Raw genomic sequence first — 16,381 nt, 5'->3', positions numbered from 1 at the left:
TCCTCCTCTCCGATTTTTACGATCCTTTCTAAACAGACTGTAACCCTGTAAGTTAACTGCCCAGTCATAGCTTTCGTCTAACCATGTCTCGGTTATTCCCACTATGTCAAAGTTACCTGTAGATATTTCTGCTTCTAGTTCTTCCATCTTGTTTGTCAGGCTTCTGGCGTTTGCGAGCATGCAGTTTAGAGGATTTTGTTTTGTTCCAATCTCCTCACTGTGGATTGTTTTAGAAATGTTCTTACCTCCCTTCTGAGTATGTTTTCCTGGGTCGTCTTTGTTCGAGTCTAATGTTTTTCTTCCCGTCCCCTCTTCTTCTAGTTTAACGCCCTCCTGATGAGTGTAGCGAGTCTTCTGGCGAATGTGTGTTTCCCAGGTTTGTTGAGGTGTAGTCCGTCTCTGGCGAGGAGTCCATCATACCAGTAATTCACACCGTGGTCCAGGAATCCAAATCCTTGTTGTCTGCACCATCGTCTTAGCCAGTTGTTTGCATCAAGGATCCTGTTCCATCTCCTGGTGCCATGCCCGTCTACTGGAAGGATAGAAGAAAAAACTACCTGTGCATCCAGTTCCTTTACTTTCTTCCCCAACTCTTCAAAGTCCTTGCAGATTGTCGGTAGGTCCTTCCTTGCCGTGTCATTGGTGCCAACATGTATCAGAAGAAATGGGTGGACGTCCTTGGAGCTGAAGAGCTTTGGTATCCTATTGGTCACATCCTTGATCATCGCACCTGGAAGGCAGCATACTTCTCTTGCAGTTATGTCCGGTCTGCAGATGGCTGCTTCGGTACCTCTCAGTAGTGAGTCTCCCACCACCACCACTCTTCGTTGCTTCTTGGCTGTACTTTTTGCTGTCACTTGTTGCTGTGTGCCCTTTTCTTTTTTGCTTGCTGGTATTGCTTCATTCTTAGGTGTGCCATCTTCATCCTCTACAAAGATTTGATATCGGTTCTTCAGTTGTGTGGTTGTGGTTGGTGATTTCTCCATGGTCTTCTTGCTTCTTTTGGTCACATGCTTCCACTCATCTGCTTTTGGAGGTTCTCTGACACTTTTTGCACCTTCTGTGACCAGTAGAGATGCTTCTGTTCTGTCTAGAAAGTCTTCATTCTCTTTGATGAGTTTCAAAGTTGCTATTCTTTCTTCCAGACCCAGCACCTTTTCTTCTAAAAGGGCCACTAGTCTACACTTCTGACAGGTGAAATTTGATTCTTCTTCTGGTCGATCTGTGAACATGTAGCACATGCTGCAGCTCACCATGTAGGTTGTCACATCTGCCATGTTGCTCCTAGATCCTGCTGACTTGCTGTGTGTTTTCCTTCTTGTGTAATCTACTCAGCCAAGCTCTCTTGCAATAATGTCCTACAGGCAAAAATTCGCGCGCCGTAAGGCGCGCGGTTTGGTGATGCTTTCGAAGCAGCTGGTCCCGGCTGTACCCAACGATCTTCTAGCTTAGGGAGACTTCGCTTCTCCCAGAAGGCACCTGGAATATGCAAATTAGCCTCCTGAAGCTTCAATCCCTGGTTTGGTGATGCTTTCGAAGCAGCTGGTCCCGGCTGTACCCAACGATCTTCTAGCTTAGGGAGACTTCGCTTCTCCCAGAAGGCACCTGGAATATGCAAATTAGCCTCCTGAAGCTTCAATCCCTGGTTTGGTGATGCTTTCGAAGCAGCTGGTCCCGGCTGTACCCAACGATCTTCTAGCTTAGGGAGACTTCGCTTCTCCCAGAAGGCACCTGGAATATGCAAATTAGCCTCCTGAAGCTTCAATCCCTGGTTTGGTGATGCTTTCGAAGCAGCTGGTCCCGGCTGTACCCAACGATCTTCTAGCTTAGGGAGACTTCGCTTCTCCCAGAAGGCACCTGGAATATGCAAATTAGCCTCCTGAAGCTTCAATCCCTGGTTTGGTGATGCTTTCGAAGCAGCTGGTCCCGGCTGTACCCAACGATCTTCTAGCTTAGGGAGACTTCGCTTCTCCCAGAAGGCACCTGGAATATGCAAATTAGCCTCCTGAAGCTTCAATCCCTGGTTTGGTGATGCTTTCGAAGCAGCTGGTCCCGGCTGTACCCAACGATCTTCTAGCTTAGGGAGACTTCGCTTCTCCCAGAAGGCACCTGGAATATGCAAATTAGCCTCCTGAAGCTTGAATCCCTGGTTTGGTGATGCTTTCGAAGCAGCTGGTCCCGGCTGTACCCAACGATCTTCTAGCTTAGGGAGACTTCGCTTCTCCCAGAAGGCACCTGGAATATGCAAATTAGCCTCCTGAAGCTTCAATCCCTGGTTTGGTGATGCTTTCGAAGCAGCTGGTCCCGGCTGTACCCAACGATCTTCTAGCTTAGGGAGACTTCGCTTCTCCCAGAAGGCACCTGGAATATGCAAATTAGCCTCCTGAAGCTTCAATCCCTGGTTTGGTGATGCTTTCGAAGCAGCTGGTCCCGGCTGTACCCAACGATCTTCTAGCTTAGGGAGACTTCGCTTCTCCCAGAAGGCACCTGGAATATGCAAATTAGCCTCCTGAAGCTTCAATCCCTGGTTTGGTGATGCTTTCGAAGCAGCTGGTCCCGGCTGTACCCAACGATCTTCTAGCTTAGGGAGACTTCGCTTCTCCCAGAAGGCACCTGGAATATGCAAATTAGCCTCCTGAAGCTTCAATCCCTGGTTTGGTGATGCTTTCGAAGCAGCTGGTCCCGGCTGTACCCAACGATCTTCTAGCTTAGGGAGACTTCGCTTCTCCCAGAAGGCACCTGGAATATGCAAATTAGCCTCCTGAAGCTTCAATCCCTGGTTTGGTGATGCTTTCGAAGCAGCTGGTCCCGGCTGTACCCAACGATCTTCTAGCTTAGGGAGACTTCGCTTCTCCCAGAAGGCACCTGGAATATGCAAATTAGCCTCCTGAAGCTTCAATCCCTGGTTTGGTGATGCTTTCGAAGCAGCTGGTCCCGGCTGTACCCAACGATCTTCTAGCTTAGGGAGACTTCGCTTCTCCCAGAAGGCACCTGGAATATGCAAATTAGCCTCCTGAAGCTTCAATCCCTGGTTTGGTGATGCTTTCGAAGCAGCTGGTCCCGGCTGTACCCAACGATCTTCTAGCTTAGGGAGACTTCGCTTCTCCCAGAAGGCACCTGGAATATGCAAATTAGCCTCCTGAAGCTTCAATCCCTGGTTTGGTGATGCTTTCGAAGCAGCTGGTCCCGGCTGTACCCAACGATCTTCTAGCTTAGGGAGACTTCGCTTCTCCCAGAAGGCACCTGGAATATGCAAATTAGCCTCCTGAAGCTTGAATCCCTGGTTTGGTGATGCTTTCGAAGCAGCTGGTCCCGGCTGTACCCAACGATCTTCTAGCTTAGGGAGACTTCGCTTCTCCCAGAAGGCACCTGGAATATGCAAATTAGCCTCCTGAAGCTTCAATCCCTGGTTTGGTGATGCTTTCGAAGCAGCTGGTCCCGGCTGTACCCAACGATCTTCTAGCTTAGGGAGACTTCGCTTCTCCCAGAAGGCACCTGGAATATGCAAATTAGCCTCCTGAAGCTTCAATCCCTGGTTTGGTGATGCTTTCGAAGCAGCTGGTCCCGGCTGTACCCAACGATCTTCTAGCTTAGGGAGACTTCGCTTCTCCCAGAAGGCACCTGGAATATGCAAATTAGCCTCCTGAAGCTTGAATCCCTGGTTTGGTGATGCTTTCGAAGCAGCTGGTCCCGGCTGTACCCAACGATCTTCTAGCTTAGGGAGACTTCGCTTCTCCCAGAAGGCACCTGGAATATGCAAATTAGCCTCCTGAAGCTTCAATCCCTGGTTTGGTGATGCTTTCGAAGCAGCTGGTCCCGGCTGTACCCAACGATCTTCTAGCTTAGGGAGACTTCGCTTCTCCCAGAAGGCACCTGGAATATGCAAATTAGCCTCCTGAAGCTTGAATCCCTGGTTTGGTGATGCTTTCGAAGCAGCTGGTCCCGGCTGTACCCAACGATCTTCTAGCTTAGGGAGACTTCGCTTCTCCCAGAAGGCACCTGGAATATGCAAATTAGCCTCCTGAAGCTTCAATCCCTGGTTTGGTGATGCTTTCGAAGCAGCTGGTCCCGGCTGTACCCAACGATCTTCTAGCTTAGGGAGACTTCGCTTCTCCCAGAAGGCACCTGGAATATGCAAATTAGCCTCCTGAAGCTTCAATCCCTGGTTTGGTGATGCTTTCGAAGCAGCTGGTCCCGGCTGTACCCAACGATCTTCTAGCTTAGGGAGACTTCGCTTCTCCCAGAAGGCACCTGGAATATGCAAATTAGCCTCCTGAAGCTTCAATCCCTGGTTTGGTGATGCTTTCGAAGCAGCTGGTCCCGGCTGTACCCAACGATCTTCTAGCTTAGGGAGACTTCGCTTCTCCCAGAAGGCACCTGGAATATGCAAATTAGCCTCCTGAAGCTTGAATCCCTGGTTTGGTGATGCTTTCGAAGCAGCTGGTCCCGGCTGTACCCAACGATCTTCTAGCTTAGGGAGACTTCGCTTCTCCCAGAAGGCACCTGGAATATGCAAATTAGCCTCCTGAAGCTTGAATCCCTGGTTTGGTGATGCTTTCGAAGCAGCTGGTCCCGGCTCTACCCAACGATCTTCTAGCTTAGGGAGACTTCGCTTCTCCCAGAAGGCACCTGGAATATGCAAATTAGCCTCCTGAAGCTTGAATCCCTGGTTCTCACGTAGTTCGATAATGGGGTGTCTCCAAAAACGCCTACGATGTCTCCTTCTCCATCTTTCACGATTTCTGTCTTGCTCCCAAGCAAACGCACAGGCAAGAAACAGCTTGATGCTTAAATCCAGGTTGAAATAAAAGCTCTCCATGCGAAGATCCATTCTGACACAGCATACAGGAGCAAAATCTGAAGATTTCAGCTTTTCAAGGGTCTATATATAGAGATCCCATAATACACGCCCTCTGTAGTCCCATTGGCAGTTTCTGGTTATCTAGATTTTTCTCCTGTAAAATTTGTCACCATGCGCACCAAAAACACAAACGCAGGAAAAACGCATAGAAAAACGCTGCGTTTTTTTAACCGTATGCGTTCCCGCATGCGTCTAAAAAACGCCACGTTTGTACGTGTTTCCATGCATTTTTTCCTGCACTTGCGGATGCGGATTAAACGCTACGGATTCGAACGCTAATGTGAAACTAGCCTTATACTTCTGTACATCTATATGCTTTATAACTGTCATTATCTGCACAATGCTTTGTTATATCCTGCGGATGGACTTGATGGACATTTGTTTTGTTTTTTTTCAGCCATACTATAAAAATACTATGTACTATATGTACTATATTATGCAGGTACGGACTGGGGCTGAAATTCAGCCCTGGCATTTGAAATCATACAGGCTCATGCTGTTCCCGTCTCCAAGAACCAGATGGGATATATTACCCTTGATTGAAGAAAGCAAGATTTACTACAATACCAATATTTCTAATGACTCCCATGGCCTGCTAGGGTAAGTGAGTTTGTGCTCCGTCACAACTTTTAACAGTATGGATGTCTTGAGAACACCAATTCTGTTAACAATGTAGCAGACAAGGTGGCCCACGATCAAACAGGCCCTTCTGGCATTTGCCAGAATTTCCAGATGGCCAGTTCGGCCCTGATATTATGTAACTATATTTTATTACTTAATTTAATAATAATTTATTTTCTTTTACATGTGCGTTTGCTCTATAGTTTCTGGAATCTTTTGTTTTCAGACAGGCTTAAAATACCTGTGTAAACAAGTCCAAAGTTAAAAGCTGAAATACTTGATTTTCTTTGCCGTGGGATGTTACATAACATACTTCTTCACTTCAGTTATCCTACGTGAGCACTGTTCTTTAGGTGACTGTATTACCTTGAATTTTAGGTTTGACATTAATGTACCACATATAAGACAGTTTGTGCATGACTAGCAGAGGCCACATTGGCAAAGAATCCAAAGTTTTCCTTGAATGAAGTGAAGCAGAGAAATAGCTGCAGGGATTGTGAAGCACATGATCTGAGTAAACTCGTGATGAACAGCACAGAAGAATGAAGCCAACAAGTCAGAGTAAATTTCAATAAGAATTTCTGTTTTCTTTTCCTGACTTTTCTGTATTTCTTGAGGAGTCAAGCCATGGCTTCCCCTCGGCTGGAGACCTTTTGCTGTCCCAATAGGGATCCTGCCACTCAGCTAGTGTTAGATTATCAGCCAACGGTGTTTGGCTCTCTCTGTATCGGTAGTGGGCTGGTTAGCTTGATTTTTTCTGTTATACAATTACTACCAAAGGCAAAGCAAAGTTACAGAAAACAGGGCAGATCTACCTTACCCAAGTCATCTTCATCAAGAATCCTGCTTCTAGTTGTCATCTGTGACCTTCTTGGATGCATAGGTAAGAAGATCTGGTCAATCTTTTTTCACCTACTGATTTATCTATTTGATTTACACTATTTAATTTATATTGTAATGTATATAAATATATATATATATATATATAGAGAGAGAGAGAGAGAGAGAGAGAGAGAGAGAGATATAATAGAGTGGTCAAATGGTAGCGTCAAATCTAGGCTGTTGGTTCTAAATTATTGTACAGAACTTATACCGTGAAAAAAGGAAGCAGAACTTTAAGGATATTTTTATCACAGTGATGATATATCAACTGATCCAAAAAATGTATACATTATAAATATCATTGAGCATGTGACTAGATGTTGTAAGAGAGAAAAATAAACCAGAAACAGTTCTGAAGGGAAATTAGAATTAATAGCTACGAATCCTAAGAGTGGACTTTAGATGAAGAATAAGATTATCTTAGGTCACACAGAATTTTTTTTCCGCAAGAAGAATGCTAAAAATGGATGTGTAGAGCAATTGTGCAATGAATGAGGAATACGGTGGTTCAAAGTCGGAATTGCCCAAGGTTCCAAAAATGCGATCACACACGGGGGGTGAATCATGAATACGGTTTGTCAACGCCTTTCAAGGTTTCCATGGCTCCAATGGTTCATTGCGGTTTGGTCCTGATTAAGAGGTTTGGAAACCTTGAAACTTGCTGACAAATAAACCGCATTCATGCTTCACCTCCATGTGTGATTGCAGTTTTGGAACCTTGGGCAGCGCCGACTTTGAACCACCGTATTCCTCATTCTTTGCATCCTATCTCCTTTGTGGTCATGATGCAGCCTTTACATGCTTCTATAGGTGTTGTGACTGTCACAACCCTATTAGGTGAGTGAAACCCATATTATCTTATACCACTTGACTTTCAGATAAGACCCTATTTGCGCTTTTTGTCTCTTCAGCTTTACCGTTTGTTTTTAGAGCAATTGTGAGCATTATTTCATTGTTAATTGGTAGCTACAAAATTAAAATAATTAAAAAAAATTTAACGGATGGGCTAATGATATAATTAATGACATTAGCAGAACAAACTTTGTGTAACTGTCCTTCTGTGTAATAAATATGAAACATTAGTTCATTAATGCACAATGCTTTGCAACATAGCCTTTTTTTAGAATCTGTAAAAAGAAGCTCTGCATACAGTAAAATTAGAGGCACATCCAGAGTTACTTAGGCTAGGTTCACATTAGCGTTTCTGTGCTCAACGTATCATCTGCATGCACAAATGCATGCCAAAACGCATGCAAAAGCATGCTTACGCCGGCGCATCATCTTGCACATGACGCAAATAAAACCGCTGCATGTGCATTTGCGTTTTTGATGCGCATGGTGGAGGTGGTGACATAATTTTGTGGACATGCGCAGTCTAAAGTACGCATGTGTATCGAAAGCATGCGTACGCATGTCTTTTTTTACTCAATCATCTGCAATTGTCCGCATGCAGACGATTGTGTAATATTTGACGCCTCAAAAAATGCAACATGTTGCGTTCGCCGTACACCTCCACACATGCGAAATGACACATCCGAATGCGAATGCATGCAAAAGCTTGTCCCTGCGTACACCATGTTAAAGATGTACGCATGATGCATGCGGATGTATGCGGATCATACGCTGCGCACAGAAACGCTAATGTGAACCCGGCCTTATTCAGGTTCTGTGTGATCAGATAGAAGATAGAATACAGCCATGTTTAATAGGTCTTAGGCCGCATTCACACATCCGTGTATCACAATCCGTGATTCATGGACCGGTCACTGGTCTTCCCCATCGTGAAGTCAACATTCTCCTAAGTATGCATGAGGCTTTCAAGTTTGGGTCAGGAGACCCATGGCCAGATCTTACATAGCGGTCTGCACTCCAACCACGACTAACCAATGTGTGAATACATCATTAATGTGGTTAACTCCTCAATGTAAAACGGTTTTATGAATGACAACAAATAAACATGAGTTGTTTCACAAAGATATGCTTTGTTCATATGATCTATTAATGGATATTGACGTAATAAAGGGGGCGCTCCACTCTAAAAAAAAAAGTTGAGCCTCATAATAATCCATATGGTCCCTCTGTTTCTGCTTGCATCAGTTATGCCAAGGATCTATTTTGCTTATTAGTTCCACTTGTTTGTTCCTAAAACAGAAAAAAACAGATGGAATTAACTAACACAAATGTGAAAGAGCACTTACAAGCTTAGTAAATATGCCCCGAACATCTGAATGTGTTTGTACACAAACACAGTTCTAACCACATGTACACACCAAATTACAGAATTACATAGAGACACAGGCACACATATTATAAACTGATAAATACACTTGTACATACAGTACATATACACCCACATTGGGGCAGCCAGCCGCACAGCGCTTACCAGCTCCTTTGTTGCTCTTCTGTTCGGTACACAAGCTTAAAGCTCCTCTCTGGCCAGTAGAAGTAGCATCATGGCCAGTAGAAGTAGCATCAAGTCTAGTTGAATTATTATCAAACTCACAGAAAAAATATGGGTCCCATATAGTTTAAAGTAAAATCTTGGTAAATAAATGTATCTACCCATATACGGTAATAACTGGATTGTGGGTGCATACTCCCAATATACAATAAGGACAATAGAAGAAAATATAACAACATATGGTTCATAAGCGGCAATGTTCACCTTAACGTTAACCAAAGTATCCCTCTAATAGCACATTTTCCTGAGGCTGTCACAGTGACCATAAGCCTCCACAAAGGAAAAGGAAGAAAACAGTGCACCTAATAGCCACAAAGATTACCAAGGATGGACGTAACAAAATGCCAAGGGACCGAATCCACCCCTTGATGCACGTTTCGCGTAGGCTTTATCAAAAGGGAATGTGAACCTTTTTATGAACCATATGTTGTTAAAATTCACAGTGCCCTGTACTAGCACCATGGTGATGGCTATTACTATTTTATATGCCTGGGACCTATTTGTTCGTTCCTAGGGTCTTTTGTGCTCTTTGTTTATGCTTCAATTTGTGACATTTTGTATAGTATTAACTGTAATAAAATGTATACATTTTTTTAATTTACGTGTATGGAACTCCATTTTCTTCTATTGTCCATGTCCAGTAGAAGTAGCATCTTGATCAGTAGAATGAACATTATGGCCAGTAGAAATAGCATCACGGCCAGTAGAAGTAGCATCATGGTCAGTAGAAGTAGCATCATGGCTAGTAGAAGTAGCATCATGGCCAGTAGAAGTAGCATTGTGGTCAGTAGAAGTAGCATCATGGCCAGTAGAAGTAGCATCATGTTCAGTAGAAGTAGCATCTTGATCAGTAGAATGAACAGTATGGCCAGTAGAAGTAGCATCATGGCCAGTAGAAGTAGCACATGGCCAGTAGAAGTAGCACCATGGCCAGTAAAAGTAGCATCGTGGTCAGTAGAAGTAGCATTATTGTCAGTAGAAGTAGCATCATTGCCAGTAGAAGTAGCATCATGGCCAGTAGAAGTAGCACATGGCCAGTAGAAGTAACATCAGGCACACTACATGATGTGACTTGTACTGCCTCTGCTCTCCAAAAGTGGTGGCATAACTGACTACTACCAGTAACCTGACTGCTACAGCCACTGATTGGATGCAGGGTCAGGATCAGCCAATCAGTGTCCACAGCAGTCAAGTTACCGATGCTGATGGATGATGCCATCATCGATCCTGACCTGGCAGGATACTACCAGAACAGCAGCAATGGAGCATTGAGGGAGGTGAGTATAATTTATTTTGTTGCTGTAAGTCCATGGCTGCTCACTGCAAGATTTACTTTACGACCTGAAAACTCCATTAATACCATTTTAGGTGTTATACTCCGATCAACAGTATGGATATCTTCACCATCCCTTATCAGCAATATTTCCTTCAAGAACAGTACAGAGGTTTGGCCTGCTGCTTTTTGTGTTGGAAGTGCAGTAAGTATCAAACATATTTTTATCATAGCTTGGTGATGAAGTTGCAGAGCATAAATGCAGAGCAGACTGTCAATCAAAGTGTCTGGGCATGCTTACTGCCACTGCTCACATCATAGCTAGTGTTGCAGTGAGCGATGACTGTAATTGCATCATGCACGCATATTTGCAGCTAAATAACACCTTCCGAGATGACAGGATCACTTTAAATTAACTCTCTTTAAAGGGAACCTGTCACCTGAATTTGGCGGGACTGGTTTTGGGTCATATGGGCGGAGTTTTCGGGTGTTTGATTCACCCTTTCCTTACCTGCTGGCTGCATGCTGGCTGCAATATTGGATTGAAGTTCATTCTCTGTCCTCCATAGTACACGCCTGCGCAAAGCAATCTTGCCTTGCGCAGGCGTGTACTACGGAGGACAGAGAATTAACTTCAATCCAATATTGCAGCCAGCATGCAGCCAGCAGGTAAGGAAAGGGTGAATCAAACACCCGAAAACTCCGCCCATATGACCCAAAACCAGTCCCGCCAAATTCAGGTGACAGAGTCCCTTTAACCCCTTCATGACCTATGATGTATATACAGCTCTGGCAATAATTAAGAGACCACCATATCAAAACGATGTCATGGGCAGCCCAATCTCCAGACCTGAACCCCATTGAAAACCTCTGGAATGTAATGAAGAGGATGATGAATAGTCACAAACCAGCAAACAACGAAGAACTGCTTACATTTTAGCGCCAGGAGCCGTGTGAAAGACTGGTGGAAAGCATGCCAAGACACATGAAAGCTGTGATTAAAAATCATAGTTATTCCACAAAACATTGATTTCTAAACTCTTCCCGAGTTAAAACATTAGTATTGTTTTTTCTAAATGATTATGAATTTGTTTTCTTTGCATTATTTGAGGTCTGAAAGCACTGTTTTTTTTTTGGTTTTTTTTTATTTTAATTTTCTTTGTCAGAAAAAAATACAAAATGTATTGCCTGTCTTCAGTCCTGGAGGCAGGTATTTCCCCCCCTGCTGCAGACGCCTCACAGCCGTCACTCAAGTCTTCTTGGCGCCGGGTGCCACCTCCTCAGCGCTGCTTTGAAATCTGCCAGCGCCTGTGCTCTTTTGTCATGCCTGGGGCAGGCGCAGTGAGCGCTGCCCGTCTGTCCTCATATGCAGTCTCTCTGACTGCGTCTGTGCGGCCGCCCTGCTTGTGAATCCCAGCCCCTCAGTGTCTTATGATTTATTCACACTGCGGGGCTGGAATTCCTGGGCATGCGCACTGCGACCTGGGTGAGTGGCTTAGACACTCCTCAGCTGAGGAGGCGGCGCCCGGCGCCAAGAAGACTTGAGTGACGGCTGTGAGGCGTCTGTAGCAGGGGGGGGGAAAGACCTGCCTCCAGGGCTGAAGACAGGTATTTCGGACAAATTACAAAACGGATTATTTCTGCATTTACAGCACCAATGACCAAGAGCCACCTTGTCAGAATGCATAATTTCTGCTGTACAAGGTGGCTCTTTTAGTTTCAAACTCCCGGAGGGGGAGGGGGGTTGTTAGGTTCCCTTTAAGACAATTTAAACAGTGACATTAGGGGTGAGGTCCCTGCTCGCAAGCTTACAATCTACAAGGAAATGGAGGGGGGGGGGGACACAATAGGTGAAAAGTGCTTGTTATTTCAGGTCTGGCAATTACAAGGCTGGACTAGAAGCTGCAGTCATCCAATCGCCTGTGCTAAAATCCCTATTTATTAGGCTGCCGTCACATTAGCAGAATTTGGTCAGTATTTTACATCAGTATTTGTAAGCCAAAACCAGGAGTGGAACAATTAGAGGAAAAGTATAATAGAAACATATGCACAACTTCTGTATTTATCACCCACTCCTGGTTTTGGCTTACAAATACTGATGTAAAATACTGACCAAATACTGCTAATGTGACGGCAGCCTAATAAATAGGGATTTTAGCACAGGCGATTGGATGACTGCAGCTTCTAGTCTCCGATGGACACTATTGAAGCAAGTGAAAGGTGGAAAAAAGCTTTTAAAAATATAGAAAAAGATTAAAAATATAAAAGCTAAAATCATCCTTTTGCCACATTTAAAATAAAACAATAAAAAAATAAAAAATACACATATTTTGTATCCCATGTTGAGAATCGCCCGATCTATCAAAGTATAACAAGAATTAATCCGATTGGTAAACAGCGTAAAGAGAAAAAAAAGTAAAAACACCAGAATTATGTTTTTTTGGTTGCAGCAACATTGCAATAAAATGCAATAATGGCTGATCAAAGCATTATATCTACCCGAAAATGGTATCATTAAACACGTAAGCTTAAAAAAATAAGCCCTTACCCAGCCCCATATCCCACAGGTCTCAGAAAATGGCACCATTTTATTGCAGAGCAAAATCTGGATTTTTTTTCACCACTTAAATAAAAAAAGAACCTGCTCACATGTCCGTATATTTAGATGGACCATGTGGCCTTGCTAACCACACAGATGTAACATCCCAGGGTCCTGGCTTTTTCACTGGCATTGCTTTCCTCATGGGGAGAGTGATGTCACGCTTGGAAGCAAGGGAAGATCTCTTCTATCAGGTAAACACAAATATGCAACATGTTTGCACTCCAGACCAGAAGGGGGAGCTCTGAACCCTGTTTTCAGGGGAACTCCTCTAGAGATATATTCTGGCTGGAGGGGGAGTGAGTGAGCAGTCTGTCTGAGGGACAGAGAAGGGAGTAGTCTGTCAGGAGGACAGAGGAGAGAGCAGCCTGACAGTGTCAGAAGGACTAAAGGGGCCATGCAGCCAGAGTTGCTGCAACTCCTGGAGGAAGAGAATTCAGAAGGAAATAACAGATTGTAGAGAGCATGCAGGAGATCAAAGCACAGGAGAGTGACAACAGGGGAGGATAGCTGTGACTGGGCTACCTCCCTGGAGAGCGCAGATTACCGGTAGCCAGAAGACCAAGGTTGTGTCGGACTCTAGGAGGCACAGCAAAAACCGGTAGGACAGCTGGATTACACATCACCTGTCTGCCCTAATACCCAGGAGGCACAGTGGCACATAGAGCCCGGGTTGTGATAGAGACCCTATAAAATGGCTCGAGCCACCTGTTATACGGGTTTGTGTCCTAACCTTCATGGAGGACGAGTGAACTGTGAGGACCTTGCCAGAAGCCATAGGCAGCAAATGACTACACCAAAGCGCTGGTAGGAAGGCTTTCATCTCCACCTGGTAGAGGGGACTCTGAACTTGCTTCCAAGCCTGCCAGAACCTGCCTATACCTGTGATCCGGTGTCCTGAACTGTGGATGCCTAAAGTCTCCAGAAAACCAGGTAAAGAGACTACACACCTGTGTCCTCATTTTTCACTGCACATTTCACCACCTTCACCTACATACTGGGAGCCCTGGGGACCTACTTCACCTGTGGGAAATTATACCATCTCAGCTGCCTTAGCATCAGCCCAGCAGACCTCTTTAAGCAGCGTCGGTCTCCACTGAATGAATACCACAGGTGGTGTCACAAACACAAACTTTATTCAAAACCCCTTTAAAGGGACACTGTCACCTGAATTTGGAGGGAACAATCTTCAGCCATGGAGGCGGGGTTTTGGGGTGTTTGATTCACCCTTTCCTTACCCGCTGGCTGCATGCTGGCTGCAATATTGGATTGAAGTTCATTCTCTGTCCCCCTTAGTACATGCCTGCACAAGGCAATCTTGCCTTGCACAGGCGTGTACTATGGAGGACAGAGAATGAACTTCAATCCAGTATTGCAGCCAGCATGCAGCCAGCGGGTAAGGAAAGGGTGAATCAAACATCCAAAAACCCCGCCTCCCTGGCTGAAGATTGTTCCCTCCAAATTCAGGTGACAGTGTCCCTTTAAAGACCTTCCCTTTAACATGGGCACCCAGGGTCACGGACCTTGTTGCCACCACCGTGACAACCCCCTGTGAGTACCGGACCCGATACCGAGTACTCCTTGGCCCTGGCGGGCGACTCAGAGACATGTCCGTTTTTTTCCAGTATCACTGCTGACAAAGGCCAATACAAGTCTTTTGCTCTGAAAAACACATCCAGCTCACAGATGGCATCCATGTGCTGTATGTGTGCTGTACATGTTTGCCATTGCAAAGTTTTGGAGAAGCTTTGTAATATCTGTATTTATTGATCCATCTGTGGTAAACGCTAATAGTAATATGGACATACGGATGACACAATGATGACACCGTTAGCATTTATTACACGGACGTGTGAGGGAGGTATTACACTAAAATGCCTAGCCATTTTACAAGGCTTGTTAAAGGCTGGACATTGACTTACAACTTAGCTACCTCAGCTGTGTGTGTAGCACTAGTTTTGTGGAAGGATAAAAACTTTTCTAAGTTTGTAATAAACTCACTTTCATCTTGTTGTAACCACATTGTAACCCTTCACTAGTCCCCAGAACCTTCCATGATAATGGTGGTGTCCAATTCAAGATTGGGAACCAATGTCAGCGTTGTCATTTTCAATTACTTACATTTTGGTTCTGTTCATCCTGCAGATGTGGATACAATTATTTTACAGTGCAAGCTTCTGGTGGCTGTTCTGCTATGCAGTGGATGCTTACCTAGTGATCAGAAGGTCAGCTGGAATAAGGTATTTCAATGTCTGCTATTCACAATAGGGGCTTATCAGAGCTGTATCTCACTGCGCAATTAGAATAAGCTGTAAAAAAGGTGAAATTAGGTGAAATGATGCTCTGATATGTCCTACACATATAAAAAAATAGAATTAGAGTTACCGGTAATTTGGTTTCTAATAACCCAGCACAATAGCACATCGGAGGATGTTACCCCTTTCCTAATAGGGACAGGAAATACCATGGAGGTTAAATAGCCTCTCCCACATCTTCCCCTCAGTCTTATTATAAAGGACCACAGGAGTATGAATGCTTCAAATTATGTTATTCTCCTTATCTGAGTAATGCAAAATTAATAAGCAAAGGGAGGGAATTAACCGTGCTGTCGTGGTGGGTTATTAGAAACCAAATTACCAGTAAGTCTAATTCTATTTTCTTTAATAACCCACAACGACAGCACACTGGAGAAATACCCAAGAGTAATGTTAGGGAGGGATAATAGCCTGGAGCCCTTTTTTCCCCAAAGGCTAAAGGTACCTTCACACTAAACGATATCGCTAGCGATCCGTGACGTTGCAGCGTCCTCGCTAGCGATATCGTTTAGTGTGACACGCAGCAGCGATCAGAATCCTGCTGTGTTGTCGTTGGTCGGGGCTAGAAGGCCAGAACTTTATTTGGTCGCTGGCTCTCCCGCTGACATCGCTGAATCGGCGTGTGTGACACCAATTCAGCGATGTCTTCACTGGTAACCAGGGTAAACATCGGGTTACTAAGCGCAGGGCCGCGCTTAGTAACCCGATGTTTACCCTGGTTACCAGCGTAAACGTAAAAAAAACAAACGCTACATACTTACCTACCGCTGTCTGTCCCCAGCGCTCTGCTTCTCTGCTCTGGCTGTGAGCACAGCGGCCGGAAAGCAGAGCGGTGACGTCACCGCTCTGCTTTCCGGCTGCCCGGCGCTCACAGCCAGAGCAGAGAAGCACAGCGCCGGGGACAGACAGCGGTAGGTAAGTATGTAGCGTTTGTTTTTTTTACTTTTACGATGGTAACCAGGGTAAACATCGGGTTACTAAGCGCGGCCCTGCGCTTAGTAACCCGATGTTTACCCTGGTTACCGGCATCGTTGGTCGGTGGAGAGCTGTCTGTGTGACAGCTCTCCAGCGACCAAACAGCGACGCTGCAGCGATCCGGATCGTTGTCTGGATCGCTGCAGCGTCGTTTAGTGTGAAGGTACCTTAAGTCTATAACAGACATTAAGTCTAGCCTCTAATGCCTAGAAAATGTATGGACCAAAGACCTCGTAGCAACCCTGAATATCTGCTTGATAGAAGCGCTGGCTTTCTCAGCCCAGGAGACTGATACCGCTCTGGTAGAGTGAGCTGTGAACTTCTCTGGAGGTGAAAGGCTCTGGATGCGGTATGCCTCAGTGATTTCTCTCTTGATCCAGTTGGCAATTGTGGA

At 45.0% G+C, this 16,381-nt stretch overlaps 1 protein-coding gene across 3 annotated transcripts in view; it reads left to right on the top strand.

The window, feature by feature from the left end:
* The first annotated feature begins 5,821 nt into the window (after positions 1-5,821).
* GPR143 (G protein-coupled receptor 143) overlaps positions 5,822-16,381 on the top strand; it is a 98,833-nt gene continuing 88,273 nt past the window's right edge. For 2 of the 3 annotated variants that reach the window (XM_069761586.1, XM_069761587.1), the window contains exons 1-3: positions 5,861-6,365; positions 10,194-10,303; positions 14,843-14,937. In XM_069761586.1, the coding sequence (XP_069617687.1) occupies positions 6,110-6,365; positions 10,194-10,303; positions 14,843-14,937 (461 nt within the window). In that variant the 5' untranslated portion in view covers positions 5,861-6,109. Of the gene's footprint in view, positions 6,366-10,193; positions 10,304-14,842; positions 14,938-16,381 lie in introns of all 3 variants that reach the window. The other variant, XM_069761585.1, reaches the window with a different exon arrangement.

This window comes from Ranitomeya imitator, chromosome 3 (genome assembly GCF_032444005.1).
Source record: "Ranitomeya imitator isolate aRanImi1 chromosome 3, aRanImi1.pri, whole genome shotgun sequence".
Classification (NCBI taxonomy): Eukaryota; Metazoa; Chordata; class Amphibia; order Anura; family Dendrobatidae; genus Ranitomeya; species Ranitomeya imitator.
The sequence above is the reverse complement of the archived record's forward strand: the minus strand, read 5'-3'. Positions and strand labels throughout refer to the sequence as shown.